We start from the raw sequence: 24005 nt of genomic DNA, 5'->3' as shown, positions 1-24005 counted from the left end.
ACATTCAGTGCAGTTCTTTGTTTTTGCATCAGGGCATTTAACTGTACAATGTGGCTATAGTGTGTAGAACTATTTGTACAGTATGCCTGGCGCTGAACTGTTTTATACACTTTGGTACAGTCCCTCAGCCATAAACCTCTGCATATCACTACACAAATGTTTCAGAGCGAGGCAATAGCATAGTGGTCAGCGCACCATTAAAGAACAACGGTGCTCACAGCAGAGCGAGTTCGAATCTCACAGAGATTTTTTTTCTCTTTCTCTCACTCTCTGTGTGGTTTAAGGTCAAATAATTCAACCCCTGATGAGCCTTTATTAAGGGACAGAGCAGCTCCTCAGAGTTATTTGGTGGCCCACAGTAGTTAGTAAGGCCTCCTGTCAGAAAGCTACACGACAGAAAGAACATTCTAGAGTGTTTAATACAGTTCCAGTAATCAAATCTTACCTTTTAACCAGTTAAATTATTATTATTTTGGGATTCCCGTCTGGTATTGCCTACCCAAATTTAAAAGCTTCCCAAATCCACATGCAGAGGTGTAAATGCAAAAATTTTGTATCATTTAAAAGAAAACCCTTTATATTTTTATAAAACACTATTGAAAGTGTTTAAAATAACTATATGTTGTCTGTGTTATAATAAACACCTAAAAAAGGAGCTTTTTGTATTTTTTTTTTTATAAACTCAAATTTGAAAGTGTACCTTTTAGGTTCTGTGTGGTCTAGCGTGCTGTAATTAATTTTGGTGGTTACTGGATATGTCTGTAATCATAGGAAAAAGAAAAATGTCTCTACCATAATCTATGCAAAATTTATTGTATTCTAACTGATGAGAGGTGCTGTACAAGCCACAGGGGTCGATCATTGTTTTCATATTTCACTATTCTTTTGTTTGATCAAACATAATTCACTGTGTTTGGACCACATCAGACATATAAAAGGATTACTTATGCACATCACCTCAAAAACAGAGGAAAATGGCCCTGAAGCGCACAGCATAAGATAAGAGATGACAGCTGTCTGTGCTATCTGGGGCTGCTTAGTGATCATAAATGTATTGTTTTCACTTCTGCGCCATGGAAACACCACGATTCATTCGACAACTGTTTAATATGTGAATATATTTCAGCAAAAAGAATGCTAGAACCGTATGAGCACCGGCAACAGCTTTCATTTGAGCTATAACTTGTACACTTGTCATATGAAAAATATGAAAATGAATCAATGTAAAATACCTAGCTCCGGTATCCAAAATACTGTGTATTTAAGTGTCAATAACTTTTGTACAGTAGAATAAAGCCAAAGTGAAGCATATGTGCAAAAAATATAGATTCTACACTTTCAAACAGAATCGCTTACAATGCTCTGGTGCAATGCTAGCCCTTTAAATCTTAAAGCGAATGTCAATGACGTCACGGACCCGGTACCGGCTCTGCGGAGTTTAACTGGTTGAGAATGTTTCTGTGTTTAATTTTGACTTCGGACAGAGTTCTACTAGCTCCAGAAGGATTACAATTTTCATAAGCCTTATATATATATATATATATATATATATATATATATATATATATATATATATATATATATATATATATATATATATATATATATATATATATTAGTCAATACACATTATTATTTTGGCATTAAGAAATTAATGGCAGGAAAATTAAATACATGAATGGTTACACAACATACTCAAAAAGGATGTTAAAGTCACATTTAATTTTTTCATTGCAATAAAAGGGAAGGAGGCATGTATAATTTAATAAACTAACGAATTCTCTAATAATTTTTTTTAATCTTATAATTCTTTCCTTCGTTGATGTGTATTGCTTTTTCTTCATAATCAGCCTTAATTCCTCGTACGCCAGCATTAAAACCTCTAACTCTGCCTCTGTAAAAAGCATTGGTCTTTTTTTGTCACCGTGACTTTCTATGGTGACTCGTGAATTCGGTGATCTACTGAAAAAGCCTTTAGGTACGCAACGTGCAGCCGCATTAACCCGTGGTTATCTGCAGGAGGTTGATTTAACTATCTCTTATCAGCTGTTTTGGAACCGACATATGGTAAGCAGGTTTTGGGTTAATCAACCGAGAGTTCTTGGTTTAGCAGGTAGTAAGTTAACCCAGCTTTCTAGAATACCCCCTAGATCCGTGTGTTTACTACAGGAAATATGACCCCTGTGTAAACATAAAGCAAACACACCTTGATCTAATGCAGGAGAGAAGATATAGGTACAATTTTAAATTTAAATGTTTGTTTTGGGCTCACAAAAGTGTTCTTGTAGATTCATATAATTACAGTTGAACTTCTGAAATCACATAGACTGCTTTAACAAAGTGTTTGGTTCTTTAAGGACTTCTTGGGACCATTGCTGTCTATAGAAGATGAGAGAGCCCTCGGATTTCATCAATGACAAATGAAGCTCTCAGGGGACTGGAATAACATAAGGGTGAGTAATTAATAACAGAATTGTAATTTTTGGGCGAGCTGACTTTTAACAGTCATCTTTAGACGTACCTCTGTTACCATGGAAAGGTCAATGGTAAAACAGGTAAAGCAGCATATTGCCACAACAACTTCACGGCGCAGAGAGCCTATGAAAGACTTTGGGGGCAGCATGTCCATTATTCCAGTGATGAAGCCTTCGACACCAACAAACTGAGAGAAAAATAGAGAGAAAAAAAAGCAAAAATTAGTCCAGATAAAAAAAGTTTTGTTGATGATCTAATCAAGAAATATGTGGGCAACAAGGCCATCTGAATGTGTCAAACACTGTTGCTCATCTACAAACGCTGAGATTAATCTAAGGCTGTGTGTGGACCATTCACTTAGATGTGTTCCTGTGTTCCTGCGCTATTTATTAATGTCTACTTTATGTACCCAAGCCTCACACTGACAGATTAAAAAGCTGGAGGTTGGATGGCTGCTGTGCTGTTGGTTGCTAGTATGGGTTTCTACTCAACTTGAACATGAATTTTGTACTTATATTACACGGCTACTTATAAAAACAGTATTGTTAATATTAATGAAAGAATGATATGTTCTTCTATGTTACAAAGTGCTTTTTGTAATTTCAAATAGACAATTTGTACTTTTAACGTAATTTTTACATACATTTTAGGTAATTCTTTATTAATCTTTGTCAAGTGTTAAAGAAATACACTTATTTTGGTGTGCTGAAGGACTTGTAGAGTACTTGATCAGAGTTTTAATTTCATTTAAAGTTCAATGGTGGAGTTGTGAAAAGGTTGCATTTGAAACACTGACTAATACCAATGCTTTGTGCGCAAATGTCAGCTCTAGAAAAAGTAAGTATCAAGCATTTGTTGTTTTCCAAACTGCCTTTTTGAAAGAGGTTTGTAGACTAATGACACTCTGTTGCTAAAGCTCGTAATCCCTACCTGTTTTCACTGATACAGCATTGGATACTGCATGCTGGAGGAATTATATCTATAAATATGTATATATAATTGCATTTGAAAGCTTCTGATATTTTCACAGAGTGAGATTGTCCTGATATAGGGTGTTTTCATAAATATTTACATATATGGATATGCAGTTCCGGCCTGTCCTAAAAGGCAATATAGGTAGTCGCCTAGGGCCCCACGTTTCGTGGAGGGCTACACGAATGCTGTTGTAATATAATATTTACTGTGAACGTAAGCACAAGGACGAGCGCAAACGTTTAAATCTTAAACGGTGCGTACTGCGCAATGCACAAACCCGATTAAACGCAATACAATACACGGTGTTGTGAACAACGACGGTGAGAAAAAAATAACCTCCACATTTCATTAAAAGAATATCTCTGTATAAATCATACATGACAAATAGCTGAAAACGATAATAAACAATATTAATTCCTTACATTTATATGGCGCTTTTCTGGATACTCAAAGCACTTTACACTTAGGGGGGAATCTCCTCATCAACCACCAGTGTGCAGCATCTACCAGGATGACGCGACAGCAGCCATTTTGCACCAGACCGCACACCAACTGATTGGTGGAGAGGAGACAGAGTGATGAAGCCAATTATGATATGGGGAGAGTTAGGAGGCCATGATGGACGGAGGCCAGTGGGCTTTTTAATGACCACAGGAGTCAGGACTTCGGTTTAACATCTCATCCGTAAGACAGCGCTTACTAAGCAGTGAAGAGTCGCTGTCACTATACTGGGGCATTAGGACCCACACAGACCGCAGGTTGAGCGCCCCCTGCTAACCTCACTAACACCACTTCCGGCAGCAACCTAGCTTTCCCATGTGGTCTCCCATCAAAGTACTGACCAGGCGCAGCCCTGCTTAGCTTCAGTAGGCAACCCTGTTAGCATTGCAGAGAGCTAGCTGCCGGCTAAATACACAACAACAGTATGAATAAAAGCAGAAAATATTAGAAACATACCCAGCAGCACCACACGCTATTTTACGAAACCACACCTGCGACCAGCTGTTGGGTGAACTAGAATGACGTAACGTATTCCTACACAGATTCCACAGATCGCTCCAAATTTTTTGCGTTCTATATAAAGCCGAAAAAGTTTTTTAAAGTCTTAAGTAATTTAGCGTCACAAGTGTCCTTGCTAATTTTAACAAATCTTAATCTAATTTTAATTTGAAATTACATGGCATCCAAACGGCATCTTTCCGGAGCCAAAAAAGAAAGAAAAGAAAAGCAAGATCAAAGTAAAGGCGTGTTCTGCTATTCATAATAACATTATTTAGCAATGCAGTATTAGGACTTGTTTTAATAAATGCAAGGATGCCCATGATCACCGAAATACTTTAGTGATATATGAGATATTTGCAGTCATCATGGCAAAGATAATATAAATCAGCTATTAGTGATAAGTTATTAAAACTATTATGTTTAGAAATGTGTTGAATAAAATTTCTCTCCGTTAAAAAGAATTTGGGGGAAAAATAAGGGGGGGGGGGGCTATTAATTCTGACTTCAACTACATATTACACAAAATCATCCTGCTGAAACAGCCGGATGCAACAAAAATACAAAGTTAAACATTCGCTGAAATGTAGGTAAATGCTCGTGTATCTACAAGACTGTTAAATTCAATTCATTATGTCTAGTAGTGTCTAGTATGAGCACAAAATTGTGAAAGTTATGGCAGAATTTATTGAGTCTGAGAAAAATGAGTGGGTGTGGCCTCACCTGACTGTCCAATCCCAACACTAGCAGCATGAGAAAGAAGAGCACCGCCCACAGTGGTGCTAAAGGCATGAGTGACACTGCTTTAGGATAGGCAATAAATGCTAAACCAGGACCTAAGAGGAAGAAAATACAAATATTATTGTGCAAGCTAATGCAGGATTTTTTAAATGCCCCAACTGGAATTTCCATTTGAAAGCGTCCAAAGACATGCGCTATAGGTGAGTTGAATAAACTAAATTGGCCGTATGTGTGTAAATGAATGTGTATGGATGTTTTCCAGTACTGGGTTGCAACTGAAAGGGCATCCGCTGTTTACATATGCTGGATGAGTTGGCGGTTCATTCTGCTGTGGCGACCACTGATGAATATGGTGACAAAGGGACTAATGAATTAATGAATTTTCGATTTGGGTGAATTCTAACACATTGCTCACTCAGTGTCATTCATGCTGCCTGGCGGAAATTGGCTTCTGTTTCAATGTTTGCATTGACTTTGTATGTAATCTACGTCACAGTCTGATTTTAATCACTAATTTCACAATTTTTTTTTTTTTTTTTAAATGATTCGTTCATTTTGAACAAATCTTTTGTATAACTTAAGAATGATGAGTCCTCTCAGAGAGTGATTCGTTCATTTGCGCATGCTCAAATGTGTACAGGTGGATTGGAAGATTAGTTCCTTCTTTGAATCTTTTATCACAGTGGTCCTTAAACCCCAGGCTGCAGACCGGTATCGGTCTGTGGATCAGTTGGTACAGGGTCACACGAGAAGTCATTAATTAGTTCTGTTTAATTTATTATCTGAGTCTGAAATGACAACAGATTGTTAAGTTTCAATGAGTGGCAGTTTTAATGTTATTGATTAATGCACTTGACAGATTTCATTCATTCGTTTTCCTTCTGCTTTGTCCCTGGTTTATCACAGCGGAATGAACCGCCAGTTACTTGACAGATTTATAAATTTTAAATTTCAGCTGGTTTGTGTAATGTGTTTTATGTTTGATAAAATAATTTCTAATGGCATCTTCATTTTCAGCTCACTGCTCTGTCCTGTCTCAACAGGTGGATTTAGAGGGGTTTGCATAAAGAGCAGACGTGGATTTAACTGGTTTTGACACAAAAGAAAACCTACCTTGTTAAAAAACAAAGAATTGTCTAAAGCAGTGGTTCTCAAACTGTGGTACGTGTACCACTAGTGGTACGTGGAGGAATCACTGAGTAACGAACGAAAAAATGTATATAGATTTAATCATTTGATGCATACACTGAAAAAAAGTGTTGCATGCAAAACTGTTGCAAACAATTTATTTGTGTTGAATTTAAACAAGCAAATTAAGTTTAACAATGTTCAACTTAATTTGTTTGTTTAAATTCAACACAAATAAATTGTTTACAACCACTTAACGTAAAAAAATTGAGTAAATCCAAGGAATCATCTCTGAATAATTTTTTTCAGTGTACGATAACACCAATGGGATCAGCATTGGCTGTTTTCTAAAGCCTACGATCAAATCGATGTGCTTAGAATGTTTACTTTAGTCAATTGGCACAAAACTAGAGAAAGAGGTGCGTGGTGCTTGCAGAGCAGATACTGTACGGGCTAGAGCAGTGGTCCCCAACCTTCGGGCCACAGACCGGTACTGATCAATTGGTACCGGGCTGCACAAAAAAATCATTAATTATTTAAGTTTTATTTAAAATCTGAGTCTGAACGATCATTTATTTTGAAAAATGACCGTATTCTTTTGTTACATCTTGGTTACTTGATTGCCAAAATTTAACCTACAGGCTAGCAAAATTAGTAAGAGGTGCAGCACGACATGCTTGCGTATTCCAGGCATCCCAAGTTGAAAACCTCTTAACTTTTCAGAATGCTGCACCGCGAGTCACGTAATAAGATCGACTGATCCGCTTTATATTTCGTTGAATGAATGAATATGACTCTGCCTCCTTTTCGAACTCTGCAGTGCTGTAGCTGCTTTACTGGGCCTACAACGCTACTTTATTTCAATACTGGTCATTATGGTGGTACTTGGAGAGACCCTTTTTTTCTGAGGTGGTACTTGGTGAAAAAAGTTTGAGAACTACTGGTCTAAAGTAACATTTTTGGGGAAAAAAAAGGTATTTTATTTACCAGCTAATAACCTTATCATTACATATAAAATTAAACTTCTGATCCTTATCAGAGAAGCCTGATAGAAAATGCTCATTTACAAGAAAAAGAGGATGGATTTAGAGGTTTTTGCATCTGAACTCTTCATTTTCTTTTTCTTATAGCATTCTAGTAATGACTTGTTTGTAGTGTTATCAACATTTGGTGTAGTTGTTGATGAGTTTGGAAGCAACTCGTAACATTTTAATAATATTTTGGCAAATTGAATGAAATGACTGGAAAAAAGATTTGTTCGCCTCACTGAACGAGACTCAACGGTCCATAAAATGATCCGAACTTCCCATCAATACTGTTTTTACAATCTCTCAAATGGACTTATTTTTTATCTAATTATAATTTTTTGGTCACAGTGAACCATTTCTTTTCCCACAGATGGGTTGCGGCTAGAAGGGCATCCGCTGCGTAAAAATGTGCTGGATAAGTTGGCGGTTCATTCCGCTGTGGCGACCCCGGATTAATAAAGGGACTAAGCCAAAAAGAAAATGAATAAATGAATGAACCATTTCTAATAATATACCTGATTAAACAGTCGCTACTAATTGTAGACAAAGATTTTGGATAGCTTGGTTAGCCTAAATGTTTGGTGTGTAAATGGTACGGTTTGGAGCCCAACCTCATATTTTTTCATAGGGCCAGAAATGGTGCGGTTCCCGCAGGGGCGGACTGGCCATCTGGCAATTCTGGCAAATGCCAGAAGGGCTGGACCATTTTTTAAATGTGGGCCGGTCACCTATTTTATTTATTTATTTTTTCATATGTATTGTTTTTTAAATGTAGGCAGCTTTTATCTTGTGCGAGATGTGAATATGATGATGATGATGATGATGATAATAGTAAGAATAATAGTAAATGTTAAGCATTGGCCCAACTAGCAACAACCGGCTGGTTTCGAGATGGGCCGACCCAATCTGAGGCTACTCAGATGTAATCAAAATCTGGCAAGAATGTCAAACAAACAGTAAGTGCAAAACAAACAAAAAAAAAAGGTCTCGAAAGGGGTCAGTGTGATGGCGCAGTAGGTAGTGCTGTCGCCTCAGAGCAAGAAAGTCGCTGGTTTGAGCCTTATCTGGGTCAGTTGGTGTTTCTGTGTGGAGTTTGCATGTTCGCGTGGATTTCCTTCTGGTTTCCTTCACAAGTCCAAACACATGCTATGGGTGAATTTGGTAGGCCAATTGTGAATTGGGTAACCCAGTATAATGGGTTGCAGCTTTGAGGGCATCCGCTTTGTAAAACATATGCTGGATAAGTTGCTGATTCCCAGATTAATTAAGGGACTAAGCCGAAAAGAAAATGAATGACATGATTGCATATATAAATGGGTTGCTTTGTTCCAGTCACATACATTAAATGTTTAAATATCTCTTAAATAGGTACTGCTTATATAATTTTACCATCTGTACACCAATATAAGTAGTGAATGTGCGTGTCCTTGGGTGGGGCTGTGTCGGTGTGGTAGTGTGGGCTGGTGTGGCTACAGTGCCAGGGCTGAATTTTAGTCCCAGTCCGCCCCTGGGTTCCCGGCTCATGTGGGAACACAACACAAACCATACCTGACTGTTCTTAGAACCGTTCAAAACGATAATGGAAAAGCAGCTAATAGCACTGCATTGGTACCATTAATTAACTATAATACTACAGTACGTTCTGTTCATGAAGAAACAGATTTGAAAGAGGACAGAAGCACATCTCACCACTTTCTGCCACATTACTGATGTCAACATCTTGTTCGGCAGCCATGAATCCCAGAACTGAGAAAACAACAAATCCTGCAAAGAAGCTTGTGCCGCTGTTTATGAGAGCCAGAATGAATGCATCCCTATAGTAAGAGAGAGAGAGAGAGAGAGAGAAATAATCGTGGGATTATCTTGTAGAAAAACATGCAGTACACAGGGTTACAAGGGGGTGATGCTGAACTCATGCAACCTCTGATCTCTGAGCTGATCACATGCATGCAAATACACACGCACTACTGTCCCACAGGGATGATATAAGGAAGCCATAAGAAAACAAAGTGAAACTTATTTGGCAGGGAGGTCTTTGTTTCTTAACTGTGTTTATATATAGACAAAAGAACAATAAACCATCCTCGATATCACTACACATACATTGGGGTCCAGAAATCTGAGAGCTTGTTAAGCTGATTTTATCATGTTATAATGAAAATTCTGTAGAGACCACATGGAAATGCCCTGTTTCTCAGAATTTACTGTACTTTATAGTACTGTAAATGTATTTAATAGTACAAGTATGTGTTTGGGTAAAACATTGTTTTTTAACAGACCTATATAGTCTGATCACATCTTACAAATTTCAAATTGCTTTTTTTTTTTTTTTTTTAGAACATATGATTATTCTTGGCCACAATATGTAACAAAATTGTTCTTTTTCGGGATTTTTTTTTGTTTGTTTGTTTGTTTGTTTTTTAAATTAGCACTGTTACAACAAATACTGGAATTTTGTAACATTTCCCAACTAGCAAAATTCATGTGGCTTAAATCCGGCCCACACCAGAAACTTACATCTGGCCCACATACCGCATGGAATGATGGCTCTTGGGTGGTCCGCTCCTGTTTGTCAGATCTGGGCCACAAATAAGCCAAAGCAATACCACATATCAGCCAGAATTCAACCAAATGAACCAGAACTGACCCTATTCTGGGCCACAGTTTGCTTTTATTGTGGTCCAGATCTGTCTTACACCTTATACTTGCTGGGTGTGTCAAAGTACAAAAATCCCAGCATGCATTGCAGTATGAATACATTCTATAGCTTATTATTGCTCCAGTTTTCATTATTTGCTGTTGATTCTGCTGTTTATGTTGACGTTGTTGATTTTGTCAGTTTAAATATCCTGTTTGTGATGTTTGTGAGTTTTGTTCATTTTGTTAATTGTCACTGTTGTTGAGGTTCATACGCTGATTATTGGTGTCTCTGTGAGCAGAAGATGAACTATAGATTTATAATTCTGTCATGTGCAAGCATGTTATTATTACGGTACTTTTAATAATGGATTAAACATTGGTTAACATCAGTAAATTATATTATTTCATCACAGATTGTGCTTCACTTAATTTTATTTTATTTATTTATTTATTTATTTATTTATTTATTTTCTTTACTTGGCGTTTTTTTTTTTTTTTTTTTTTACTTGGCTAAATAACTATAGTTGAAGTCAGAATTAATAGACCCCCATTGAATTTTTTTTCTTTTTAAATATTTCCCAAATGATGTTTAACAGAGCAAGGAAATCTTCACAGTATGTCTGATAATATTTTGTCTTCTGGAGAAAGTCTAATTTGTTTTATTTCAGCTAGAACAAAAGCAGTTTCTAATTGTTTTAAAAACATTTTAAGTTCATATTATTAGCCCCTTAATTTTTTTTATGATAGTCTATAGAACAAACTACCCTAACCTGTCTGGTTAACCCAATTAGTTAAGCCTTTAAATGTCACTTTAAGCTGTATAGAAGTGTCTCGAAAAAATATCCAGTCAAATATTATTTACTAACATGATGGCAAAGATAAAATAAATTGGTTATTAAAAATGTGTTATTAAAACTATTATGTTTAGAAATGTGTTAAAAAAATCTTCTCTCCGTTAAACAGAAATTTGCGAGAAAAAAAAATAAACAGGGTAATTCAGGGGGCCTAAAAATTCTGACTTCAACAGTATATATATACAAAATTTACATTAATTATTTTTATTTATTTTTATAAGTTAGTTATTTTAAATGTGACTCATTCACAGTGTTGATGTCCATCAGCACACTATGATTATTATCTGTAGTTCACTCATATACAGTGTAAAGATGAGAAATGGTGGCTTTAACATTCTAAAAATGATCTGTAAGTGTGTCTGTGATGTTTTGCTCACTGGTAACAGTTGTTGTTGAATCGGTTGTAGCTGCCGAGAGCTGTCAGGGCCCCCAGACCAATAGCATAAGAGAAGAAGATCTGTGTAGCAGCATCAATCCATACCTGCCATCAGAATCGTCAAGATAACAGCAATTATATAACCCTGTCACTCGACTCTTGTTAAACATCAAACGTAAGTGAATCTCTGCTTATAATTAAAATCTTACTAAACAGCTGACTCTTTAAATACCTTTTAGGGTTTTAAGTTCAGTGAAGTTTTTAATGTCATATTTTTGAACTTTGTACCAATATTTTGATTTTATTCTTCTCCTAAATCAATAGTTCACCCAAAAATCTAAATCATTTTATTGTTTCCCCATGCTCCACTTGTTTCAAACACGTTTGAGTTTTTTCTTGTGTTGAACACAGATGAAGATACACTTTTGAATTTAAAAAAACTGAGAAAAATAATATGTTTTGCTGGCTGTTTTTTCCAACATTCTTAAATTTGTCTTGTCTTGTGTTCAAATCCAGAAAGTCAAAGTTTATGTCTGATGGAGTTTTTTTTTTGTATTGGTGTAGCAAACATCTTAATAACAGTTTAAAATTTTTTTAAACAGTTTTTAAGTTCTTAAATTTAGGGATGGAGAAGCAGAGATAACTATACTTAATATATATAATACATATATATACATTTTTGATCATCATTCTACTTATTTATACCTCCCATTTATTCATTAATTTATTCATTCATTCATTTTCTTTTCAGCTGAGTCCCTTTATTAATCCAAAATCGCCACAGCGGAATGAACTGCCAACTTATCCAGCATATGTTTTACGCAGCGGATACCCTTCCAGCTGCAACCCATCACTGGGAAATATCGGCTGGGCGATTAATCAAAGTTCAATTTTTTGAACATCTTGTCAGTAAAGCCGGTGGAAGTAAATCTCCAGCATGTGCTTTCAGATGGAGCAGCATTTACTACACACGCAGTCGTAGTTCACTAATAAGCTATACAAAATTGGTTTAAAAAAAACTGTTTAATCAGACAATAACTACATTAAGATGATCATTATTTGCAGGGCTTGACATTAACTTTTTTTGATCACCAGCCACTGTAGCTAGTAGTTTTCCAGTGTTAGCCACTAGGGTTGGGTACCGAAACCTGGTGCCAATAAAGCATCGGTACCTTTGTAACCGGTATGTACCGGACCGAATCAGCATATGAATATGAAGCATATGTTTTACGCAACGGATGCTCTTCCAGCTGCAACCCATCTCTGGGAAACATCCATACACACTCATTGACACTCACACACTACGGACAATTTAGCCTACCCAATTCACCTGTACCGCATGTCTTTGGACTGTGGGGGAAACCGGAGCACCCGGAGGAAACCCATGCGAACGCGGTGAGAAAATGCAAACTCCTCACAGAAACGCCAACTAACACAGCCGAGGCTCGAACTAGCAACCTTCTTGCTGTGAGGCGACAGCACTACCAACTGCGCCACTGGGTCGCCAGCTTCAAAGAACAAAGCACTTTAAAAATGGTTGCCATCTCCACATATTATAAGCAGTGCTTACTAGGCATATTTGGGATTTTTGTTAGGATTTAGCTCATAAAGCATTCCAGTTTATCAAGTTAATAAAGTAGGCAGGTCGAGTTATGTTTGTGGCTTATTTCCTACATAAAGTATTTCCATGTAAGCTTCTTATGAGGTTGTTCTTAATTAAAATCTGGCGCTGTTAATGAGTCCATATGTACCTCATGCCCTGTAATTCTTTGTGCCATGCTTACCGAAAGATAACTCCAAGATAAATTCCAAATTAAGGTCATATGTCATTAATAACTTTCGGTTTGGTTCTGTACACTCTATAAACTCTATGTAATTATGTAATTTAGTTATTGAATACGGTGTTTACTCTAGTGAATGACAGAACTGTGCATGTACAGAACAGGATTAAGCACTAAAAGATGAACAAAAAACAGAAGTAGCGAAAATGGATGCTAATATTTAAATTAGGGCTGAGTGATTAACCAAAATGATGTTGCAAATCTGACTCAAAAAAGCTGTGATTGTTACTGACATTCTGTCTAGGAAGCACAGTTGAATAATAAGCAGTAAATCTCCTCCGAAGGCCAGAGGGCGCTCTCATGTGGAAACTCCAAACACCCATGAAGAAGAAGGCCAGAAAATCCCCATTATAAACAGAAAATTGACATGCTTTCATTGTTTCAGCATCATTAATAAACACGACTATGGAATCTCTCACAGAAGGATTTATTTCAAACACTAACTAAAGTTGTGATGTGAGTTTGAAGTAACATCACGTTATTATGTGTGGTATTTTCACATTTCACATTCAGCATTTACTACACGGAGCTGTAGTGCACTGAGAAGCTACACAATCAACCAGGGCTGGATTAAGAATACATTGGACTCTATGGCTAAACCAAACCCAAGGATCCCCTTTTGTTTATTGCCATGCCAAAGTGTGTTCTTACACAATTGTTTTGCCTATTATTATTCTTGTTATTAATTGGCTAAATATTCAAATTTTCTACTATTTAATTATTATATTTTGTTATTCATTCATTCATTTTCTTGTCGGCTTAGTCCCTTTATTAATCCGGGGTCGCCACAGCAGAATGAACCGCCAACTTATCCAGCAAGTTTTTACGCAGCAGATGCCCTTCCAGCCGCAACCCATCTCTGGGAAACATCCACACACACATTCACACACACACTCATACACTACGGGCAATTTAGCTTACCCAATTTACCTGTACCGCATGTCTTTGGACTGTGGGGGAAACCGGAGCACCCGGAGGAAACCCACGTGAACGCAGGGAGAACATGCAAACTCCACACAGAAACGCCAACTGAGCCGAGGCTCGAACCAGCGACCCAGTGACCTTCTTGCTTTGAGGCTACAGCACTACCTACTGTATATTTTGTTATTTTCTCTATTTTAGTAAAGCTCACAACTATACAAAAAATCCAACGCATTATTTATTTAATGAACTTCAGACAAACTGCCAAAATCAGCAATAAACATTTCCAATACTTCTTACATTTTCACCAAGTGGCAACCTCCTGCTCTCCCTCGTGAAGTAAATATGGATGTAACTGATACTGCAATTCATCGAAATTTCGTTAGTCCTGGCTCCATAATAGAGCAAATTTCTATTCAACCCACTATTAAAATGGCCAACTTTACAGCAGAAATATGGTGTTTATAGCCTGGTAAAAGAAACAGTTTTGGTTCATATAGGTAATTTTACCCTTCATGACAACTGTGAGAGGGTGAATTTTTTTAAAACTCATCCATTTCGTTTATAGTAAGTTATATTAAGTCTACATAATTAAGGGCGTGGCCACTACTAGGTCTCGCTGGTCGCCGTCACTTCACCTCAGCAAAAACAAAAGATCACAAACAAGTTGCAGGTAAAAAAATACTAAGCGTTTCTCCAAAAGAAAAGCTTGTCTAAGCAAAATCCTTGCAGGCATCTGTAGCTCCGCTCACACTCCGCCTCTTTGCCCTAGTTTCGTATGCCCCGGTTGGTGCGAGGACACGTGAACAAAATGTTGATGGTTTTCCACGCCTAATTGTAGCTTCTTTTGCGTTCTTCAGAAACTTATGGAAGACATCACGTATACTACATTCATATCTTTTACAGTCTATGATTTTCACCTATGGTCTAACCAGGTATGATAGTCAGCACTAATACTTCATTTTGTTAAATGTTACTGTTTTTTTCATCTAAAGGAACAAGTAAGTTTTATAGAGAAATATGCTTTCTAACTGGTCTAGAAAAACTTAAGCCATAACTGTCTGTCTTTATATGAGGTAGGTAGTCCACCCAATGGACATTTTGACAGCTGTGTGTATATTTGATTTGGTTTTACAATGTCTCGGTTAAGGTGGCAGGGTGGCTCAGTGGTTAGCAACGCATGGTGTGACAACTCGTACCTATGTGTGCCTTTGATGCACCCCTTGATGCTTCTTACGTCCTTGTCGTAGTACCCGTGGCACGGAAATCAGGCACTGAATTTCATATGCTGATTCGGCCCGGTACATTCCGGTTACAAAGGTACCGATGCTTTATTGGCACCAGGTTTCGGTACCCAACCCTAGTGGCTAACACTGAAAAACTACTAGCTACAGTGGCTGGTGATCAAAAAAGTTAATGTCAAGCCCTGCAAATAATGATTATCTTAATGTAGTTATTGTCTGTTTAAACAGTTTTTAAAAAAAAAACAATTTTGTATAGCTTATTAGTGAACTACGACTGCGTGTGTAGTAAGTGCCGCTCCATCTGAAAGCACATGCCGGAGATTTACTTCCACCGGCTTTACTGACAAGATGTTAAAAAAATTGAACTTTGATTAATCGCCCAGCCGATATTTCCCAGTGATGGGTAGCAGCTGAAAGGGTATCCGCTGTGTAAAACATATGCTGGATAAGTTGGTGGTTCATTCCGCTGTGGCATCCACAGATTAATAAAGGGACTAAGCTGAAAAGAAAACGAATGAATGAATAATCGCCCGGCCCTACGTCAAATGTGAAACTTTCTAGACCCAGTTTGAAAGGCTTGACATAAAATCACCAACAGTTAAAGAAACATTAGCATAACATGCAGGTATAATCTCACCTGTGCCTCTGAGAGTTTGCTCCAGTTTGGTTTGAGGTAGTAAATAATACCGTTAATAGCTCCTGGAAGTGAGACGCCATGAACAAACAACACCACCAGGACCAGATAGGGGAACACAGCAGTGAAATATACAACCTGTACACACATACAAACACATTACGGAACGCATGACTATATCCACCTAAATGTAAAAACACTGAATCATCACAGATTTAGATTCATCGTCACAGCATGAAACCTTTTCTCAGAAAGTGTAGCACAGGAACAAAAACACAGCATGCACGTACACATCCACAAGGAGAGCTGATAATCAGCTTATAAGCGGCCAGTGCTCTGATCTTTGATCTGTTTTCCCATGTTCATAACAAACACTCATTACTGTTCAACTGATGTGTGTGTAGTAAGTGTATATAAGGGATTATGTAGAGTCAGCCAATCATTACTGCAAAATCAACCCTTAAAGGTTTATCTGAACCGCAGCATGTAATGAGCATCTGGCTGTACATTATCCTACTTATTGCACTGCTACTCACCAAGTAAATACATGAAATATTCATCTGAGTACTTGTAGATGAGCTAAAAAGCTTCCTGTAATAGTATCCTATTACAAGGTTACAATATCCATTATGACTTACAAAATAATTGACAAGCCAAGCACAGCTTCAATCCATGTACCTTTCCAGCAGACTTCACCCCCTTCCAGATGCAGAAGTAAACGATGATCCATGTAGCAAGTAGGCACAAGACCATGTGACCGCTGATGTCACCCACTTCATCTAAACCACCAGAGAGACGCAGCACTTTACGCCTGATCAAAAAAGACAAACTTTATCAAAGCCGAGTTAAATAAGGGTAATCCTACATTATTACAGGTTAAAGGATAGTTCAAATAAGATGTAAATTCTGTCATCATTCGTGTCATGTTCCAAACCAGTTTGAGATTCTTTCTTTTGTTTAACATAAAGGAAGATATAATCATGTTTTCAAGAGTTCACACTTGGCTCATGATTTATATGTAAATATAAATGTCCCGGGAGAGATCCTCGAGCCCAGAGCTTCCCCCTTTCGCAGGGTGAGGGGAGATTGAGCTCAGGTCGATCATAAACTCCCCCGCTGCAAATGCCAAGGCGAACTTCCAGAGAGTAAGACATTAGAAAAAATATTTAGGCTTATTTGTCTATAATATAGAGCACATTTGAATGGTGGGAGGAAACTGGGGAACCCGGGGGAAACCCACGCGGACACGGGGAGAACATGCAAACTCTACACAGAAATACCAAATGGCCAAGCGAGGACCTGACGCCATTGGTATTCTTGCTGTGAGGCTACGGTGCTAGTCACTGAGCCACTGTGCCGCCCATTCTGGATAAAGGTGGAAGAAGGGGAGGAGGGGGGTTTCTTTCAGACGAAGATAGTTGTAGAAAGGAAATGAGGATATATATAGTGACTTGGGATTCTCTGATTGGAGGACCATGATTAGCTAATGTGGACCAGCTGGGTCAATCATGAGCACATGCTCCTCTCGAAATTACTTAAACATAGTGGAGACAGGAAAGCATGGGGAGCAGAGAGAGAGAGAGGAAGGATTGGCAAAGGGCCTCGAGCTGGGAATCAAACTCAGGTTGCCGTGAGCACCTTGGTGCTATATGTCACCCATTGTGCAGACATCCATCTTCATTCATTCATTTTCTTTTCGGCCTACTTCCTTTATTAATCCGGAGTCGCCACAGTGGAACGAACCGCCAACTTATCCAGCATATTTTTACGCAGTGGATGCCCTTTCAACCCATCTCTGGGAAATAACACTAATGGGAAACAACACTCATTCACACACACACTACGGACAATTTTAGCCTACACAATTCACCTGTACCGCATGTCTTTGGACTGTGGGGGAAACCAGAGCACTCGGAGAAAACCCACGCAAACGCAGGGAGAACATGCAAACTCCACACAGAAACGCCAACTGACACAGCCGAGGCTCGAACAAGCGACCTGCTTGCTGTGAGGCGACAGCACTACCTACTGCGCCACTGAGTCACCTAATATTCAGGTTTATTATCATTATTGAAACTGTACATTTTATTTTATATTGAGAGGGAAGAGCACATCTTGAGAGTAGCAGTTTTGACAGGACCAGAACATTTGCTAACATTAAAGCTCAGGCAACACTCTTTTTACCCTTTAAACAAAAAATATATAATGCGAAAATATTGTGGAATTTACAATATCTTAATCTGGTGTGGAACAACATGAGGGGGGTAAATAATGCTATAATATTCCCTTGTGTTTGGACTATCACTTTAAAGTCGCCATGATTGTCCTTTTTATTGCTAACTTGATGTAAATCCACTTGAAACTTTCCTGACATGAGATAATTTAGGTCAGTGCATGATTTAGTTCTTTGGAAACTGATTGAACTGTTGAAAGACAGGCATTGCTAACAAAATGAAGGAAGATTACCAAATGAACAAACTCACAGACACATTTTCGCCGAGTTCAGTTGTACGATTTTAAAAAGGAGGCGTGGCACCCAACCCCACCCCTGAACCCAACCGTTATTGACTGATGAGCAAATCGTACTAAATTTTACAAATTTGATCGTACGAATTTATACAAATTAGCCACTAAATAAAAAAGTTACGAATCGCTGTGACATTGCGTTGGAAATGACCCACATATTGGCAATTTTTGGGAAAAGTCACGAAAATCAGGGATTTTAGGCCACTATATATATATATATATATATATATATATATATATATATATATATATATATATATATATATATATATATATATCACAAAATCCTAGGGGAACTGTTTATCACCCTCATCTAGTACATTCTTTGACAGTATTAAAAGTCAGGATCAATAATCTGTTTTGCCAATAAAACTGAAAGATGATCTCTGACAGGATCTGTTTAACTAGTAACTGCCAAGAGTTTGAGTGTGTTCAAATACATTTAACTGTAAAGAATATTTTACCTTTAAAAAGAGGCGCAATGCTCCATGTGGCGACCAAACAAAAACAAAAACAGATAACATGAAAATATTGGGGAAATTACAATATCTTAATCTGGTGTGGATCAACATAAGGGTGAGTAAATAATGGTATAATATTCCCTTGTGTTTGGACTATGACTTTAAAGTCGCCATGATTGTTCTTTTTATTGCTAACTTGATGTACATCCACTTGAAATTTTCCTGACATGAGATAATTTAGCTCAGTTCATGATTTAGTTCTTTGGAAACTGATTGAACAGTTGAAAGACAGGCATTGCTAACAAAATGAAGGAAGATTACCAAAAGAACGAATTCATAAACACATTTTCGCCGAGTTCAGTTGTACAAAAATGTTTGTTTTTAAAAAGGAGGCGTGGCACCCAACCCACCCCTGAACCCAACCGTCATTGACTGATGAGCAAATCATACCAAATGTTACAAATTTGGTCGTATGAATTTATACAAATTAGCCACTAAATCAAAAAGTTACGAATCGGCGTAAGATTACATTGGAAATGACCCACATTTTGGCAATTTTTGGGAAAAGTCACGAAAATCAGGGATTTTAGGTCACAAAAATAAGAATATATATATATCATAAAATCCTAGGGGAACTGTTTATCACCCTCATCCAGTACATTCTTTGACAGTAAGTCAGGATCAATAATCTGTTTTGCCAATAAAACTGAAAGATGATCGCTGACAGGATCTGTTTAACTAGTAACTGCCAAGAATTTGAGTGTGTTCAAATACATTTAACTGTAAAGAATATTTTACCTTTAAAAAGAGGCGCAATGCTCCATGTGGCGACCAAACAAAAACAAAAACAGATAACGTGAAAATATTGGGGAAATTACAATATCTTAATCTGGTGTGGATCAACATAATGTTGAGTAAAGAATGGTATAATATTCCCTTGTGTTTGGACTCCGCCATGGTTGTTCTTTTTATTGCTAACTTGATGTACATCCACTTGAAATTTTCCTGACATAAGATAATTTAGGTCAGTGCATGATTTAGTTCTTTGAAAACTGATTGAACTGTTGAAAGACAGGAATTGCTAACAAAATGAAGGAAGATTACCAAAAATACAAATTCACAGCAGAAACGAGACGTCCACTAATATACTTTCCCTAATAGAATTCCATGTGACCAGGAGGTGAAGTCTTTCAGAGGGGGAAGGAAGGCGATGGTATTTGATTAAAGTTTATGAGGGCAAATAAATTTTTACAAAATAATGAAGTGCACAGACACATGGTTTATAACAAGAACTACTATATACACATAAAAATAGGAACAGTACATTTTAATTTCATGGTGACTTCAACAGCTTATCTGATGTGAAAATGTTGCATCAAACTAACCGAAGCTTAACAAGGTATAAAAGGATTTTAAAGGCACTTACTCCCAGAATTCCATAACAGATGATCGCAAACCCGTGGGCTCAAGGCAGCCGGCACTGATGTTGAGGGAGGAGTTGTTAGGATGGGAAGGAGACTGATTGAAACACACCCGGCTGAAGTTAGTGGTACAGTTGATCGTGTTCCACTCATGGCCACATGTGGCCCACGGCAGAGAGGAAGTGAAGGAGTGAGCCAGAAAATACAAGCCCCACACCAGCACCATGATGTAGTAGGTGTTGCAGAAGAACACGATCACCATTGATGCCAGACCAAGCCCTGGAGGAAAGAAAGACACTGCCTTTCATTCAATCCCTCTAGGATTTTGTGATTTTTTTTTTTGTGATCACAGTATTAACAGGAAAACAAACAAATGTCGCAAGATTCAAGCTTGCGTTTTTCTGAAATTTCCAACAGATTTTAAGGTATCAAATTACATCGCAACACACATTCAGCCAAAGATGACTTGAAGGATAATAAAAAGTGTGAAGTGTGGTTAAAAAAAATAGTTATATAACTGCCAACTCTCATGCATTCGGTGTGTGACGCCCTTTAGAAAGAAAGAAAGCCATACAAGTTTAGAACTACTCGAGTGTGAGTGTGTAGTTTAGATTTTTGGGTGAACTATGCCTTTAAGTTTCCATCTTTGATGCTCTCAGTGTTCACTAGACATACATTACAGAGCAAAATGTTCAAAACATGAATACAAGTTATGTTATTGTCAGTGTACATTTTCACTGCAATGTAAGAAATGCCAGTCTGATCTCATGAGAAAGTATTTTACGTTTTGTCAGTTTAGTGGCTAATTGTATGAATTGGATGAGTTCAGTTGTACGATTTTAAAAAGGAGGCATGGTACCCGACCCCACCCCTGAACCCAACCGTCATTGACTGATGAGCAAATCGTGTTAAATTTTACAAATTTGATTGTACGAATTCATACAAATTAGCCACTAAATCAAAAAGTTACGAATTGCCGTAAGATTGCGTTGGAAAAGGACCCACATTTTGGCAATTTCTGGGAAAAGTTACAAAAATCAAGGATTTTAGGCCACAATAATAAGAATATATAAATCACAAAATCCTAGGGGAACTGTTAATCACCCTCATCCAGTACATTCTTTGACAGTATTAAAAGTCAGGATCAATAATCTGTTTTGGCAATAAAACTGAAAGATGATCTCTGACAGGATCTGTTTAACTAGTAACTGCCAAGAGTTTGAGTGTGTTCAAATACATTTAACTGTAAAGAATACTTTACCTTTGAAAAGAGGCGCAATGTTCCATGTGGCGACCCCTCCCTGTTTCATGAACTGACCCAGAGCAATCTCCAGGAAGAACACTGGAATACCACCAAAAAACACCATCAGGATGTAGGGGATTAGAAACACTCCTGCAACACACATGAAAAAAACTAAATATTCAATAGGGCAAATGAGAACACTTGTATGAACAAGCGCACTTATTACAGAAAGAACACATTTAAGTGTCAATTTTACGTTTTGGAAAACCTAAATGAAAAATGTTTACATTTATATGAAATGCAATTACTTAAGAGTGCTTTTTGAACCACAGAACATAAGGAACTAAATACTGCATTTATGGTAAGCTAAAATGCATGGCAATGCATTAAAATATTTTATGTATTAAAATGTATTAAAATCTGTGTATTACTTCGCCCACAATCTAAAGTTTAAAAGATGCTTGCTCAACATCAAACTGTTGTATAAACGCAATATCACACTCGTAGCAATGCGATATGGCTGTATATCCGATACACAGCCATATCGCACTGCTACGAGTGTGATATTGCGTTTATACAACAGTTTGATGGCATAATTGTGTATATAAAAACAAAATCAAACATGGAGAGTTTCAAAAACCCTTTTGTATGTGGAACTACTTTCTTCCACATTGGATTCAAATCATAAGCTGACAGTTAAACAGTTGAGCAAGCATCTTTTAAACTTTAGATCTGTAGTGTCTGCTTTTTGCTGGCTGTTTGTGGGCGGAGTAATACACAAAAGGTAAAGAGGCTGTAGGAGTTCTGATACTGCATAATATCGCACGGCTATCAGCCAATCAGATTTGAGAACCCGACAGAACTGTTGTATAAATATATATATATATATGAATTATATAAATTATATATAAATTATTTTTTCAAACAATTTTGTGGCTAAAAAGTATTGGTTTAGGCACCATTTTGGCACCGGTACCATTTTAAAAGTATTGATTTAGCACTGGTATCGAAATAACCCCAAATGATACGCAACTCTAGTCATACTACCATGTAGCATTTGCTTTAAAGACGTACTTCTGGCTACATAATTCCCAATCTCCAGAAATGTATATGCACTCTCAGAAATAAAGGTACTAGTTGTCACTGGGGTGGTACCTTTTAAAAGGTACACATTTCTTCTTAAAGGGTCCATATTGGTACCAGTACCTAAGAAATTTAAGAGGAACACTTTTGTACTTTTTAGGTACTAATATGTACCCTTAAGGTATTAATATGGACCTTTTAGGTACCACCCCAGTGACACCTCATGTACCCTTATTTCTGAGAGCGTAGGATGACGTTTTCGATGTTGTTCTCATGTGGTCAAGAGGTGTGGAGAAAATTTTGAGGGTAGGATATAGGCTTTCAGTGCTATCAGGCTAACATTAGCATTTTTTAAAGATCTCCTATTGCACCTTTAATATGCAGGGTTTCTCTAATTGATACATTTTAAGATGAAAAGTTTTGGACTTCAGTGTGCTTAAGTAGATAAAAAATTAATAATTTTGGTATTTTTTTGTAAATTTATATTTTTGGGGGGTGTAAACTCCTAAAATGTTTTATTTGTGAATGTCAGAAAAATAGCACAAAAGAGCACATCTCCTCCACAAATCATGTTGTTTACGAACAGATGAAGAATGCAGTTGTTTAGCATCAACTCCGCACAACACAACTGACACTGTTCTTGAGATGTCGTCTGAATCCTATTACTCTGGCGCTGACTTATTGACATGTTTCTGCTGGCACAGAAAACAACAGTGAAGGGGAAACAAAAAAGCTGATAACATACATCACCACCTACGTGCGTCAGAAGAGCTGCGCAGATGGTTAATGTTACGATAGAGGGAGAGGAGAACAAAGAACAGAGGGTCACTTATTCAACCTTTGATAAACTCAGGCCCTGAACATTAGGCAGTCATTGTTCTTCCTCTTGCTTCCTGTCTGTCGGGCCCACGTTTATATTTCTCAAAGCTTTGACCTTCCAACTTATCTCAACCATCAGACACTTTATTTCATTTGATTTGTTTTAGTCTGTTAGACCTGTTCACCACATGGACAAAAACATTCAACAAAAGTTTAAAGGAATATCAGAGTCCATGCCACAAATATAATGATAACGGCACAGAGAAATAATGTGTTTGGGATAACTTCCAATATCAATGGCAATCAGAAGCCTAAACAGCAGATGACAAATAGGATAATAATGTTGTTGTTATAATTGGGCACTACTAGGGGTGTAACAATACGAAAGTGTCACTGCTGTCACATGCACATGCTGTCACACGCGTTCAGATTGCTTGAACCAGCAGCAGTAGCAGGCCAATAAGGGTGCAGCTAAAATAGAGGATGCCTCGTCCTCTTATAAGTCCAACATAGCAAACATTTTGGTTTTCCAGTCACTGAAGAGGATGGTAACAAGAAAACAGACAAAACACAAACACAAAACCCCCAAAACACAC

The 24005-nt window shown here is 37.4% G+C and overlaps 1 protein-coding gene across 5 annotated transcripts in view; it reads right to left on the bottom strand.

The window, feature by feature from the left end:
- The window catches only part of si:ch211-117c9.5, a 45755-nt gene that overhangs the window by 11203 nt on the left and 10547 nt on the right, over positions 1-24005 (bottom strand). For 2 of the 5 annotated variants that reach the window (XR_012398981.1, XM_073939800.1), the window contains exons 1-9: positions 21816-22180; positions 21526-21657; positions 20270-20543; positions 16535-16667; positions 15860-15994; positions 11218-11321; positions 9036-9160; positions 5173-5285; positions 2522-2662 (exon numbers count right to left, since the gene is read on the bottom strand). Coding sequence is in view for 3 of the 5 variants with exons in the window: in XM_073939800.1 (XP_073795901.1) it covers positions 2522-2662; positions 5173-5285; positions 9036-9160; positions 11218-11321; positions 15860-15994; positions 16535-16667; positions 20270-20543; positions 21526-21631 (1131 nt within the window). In the remaining 2 variants the exon portion in view is untranslated. Of the gene's footprint in view, positions 1-2521; positions 2663-5172; positions 5286-9035; positions 9161-11217; positions 11322-15859; positions 15995-16534; positions 16668-20269; positions 20580-21434; positions 21658-21815; positions 22181-24005 lie in introns of those variants that run through there. The other 3 variants (XR_012398980.1, XM_001922928.8, XM_073939801.1) reach the window with 2 other exon arrangements.

Source organism: Danio rerio, chromosome 23, assembly GCF_049306965.1.
Source record: "Danio rerio strain Tuebingen ecotype United States chromosome 23, GRCz12tu, whole genome shotgun sequence".
NCBI lineage: Eukaryota > Metazoa > Chordata > Actinopteri > Cypriniformes > Danionidae > Danio > Danio rerio.
This window is presented reverse-complemented; position numbering and strand designations above follow the sequence as displayed.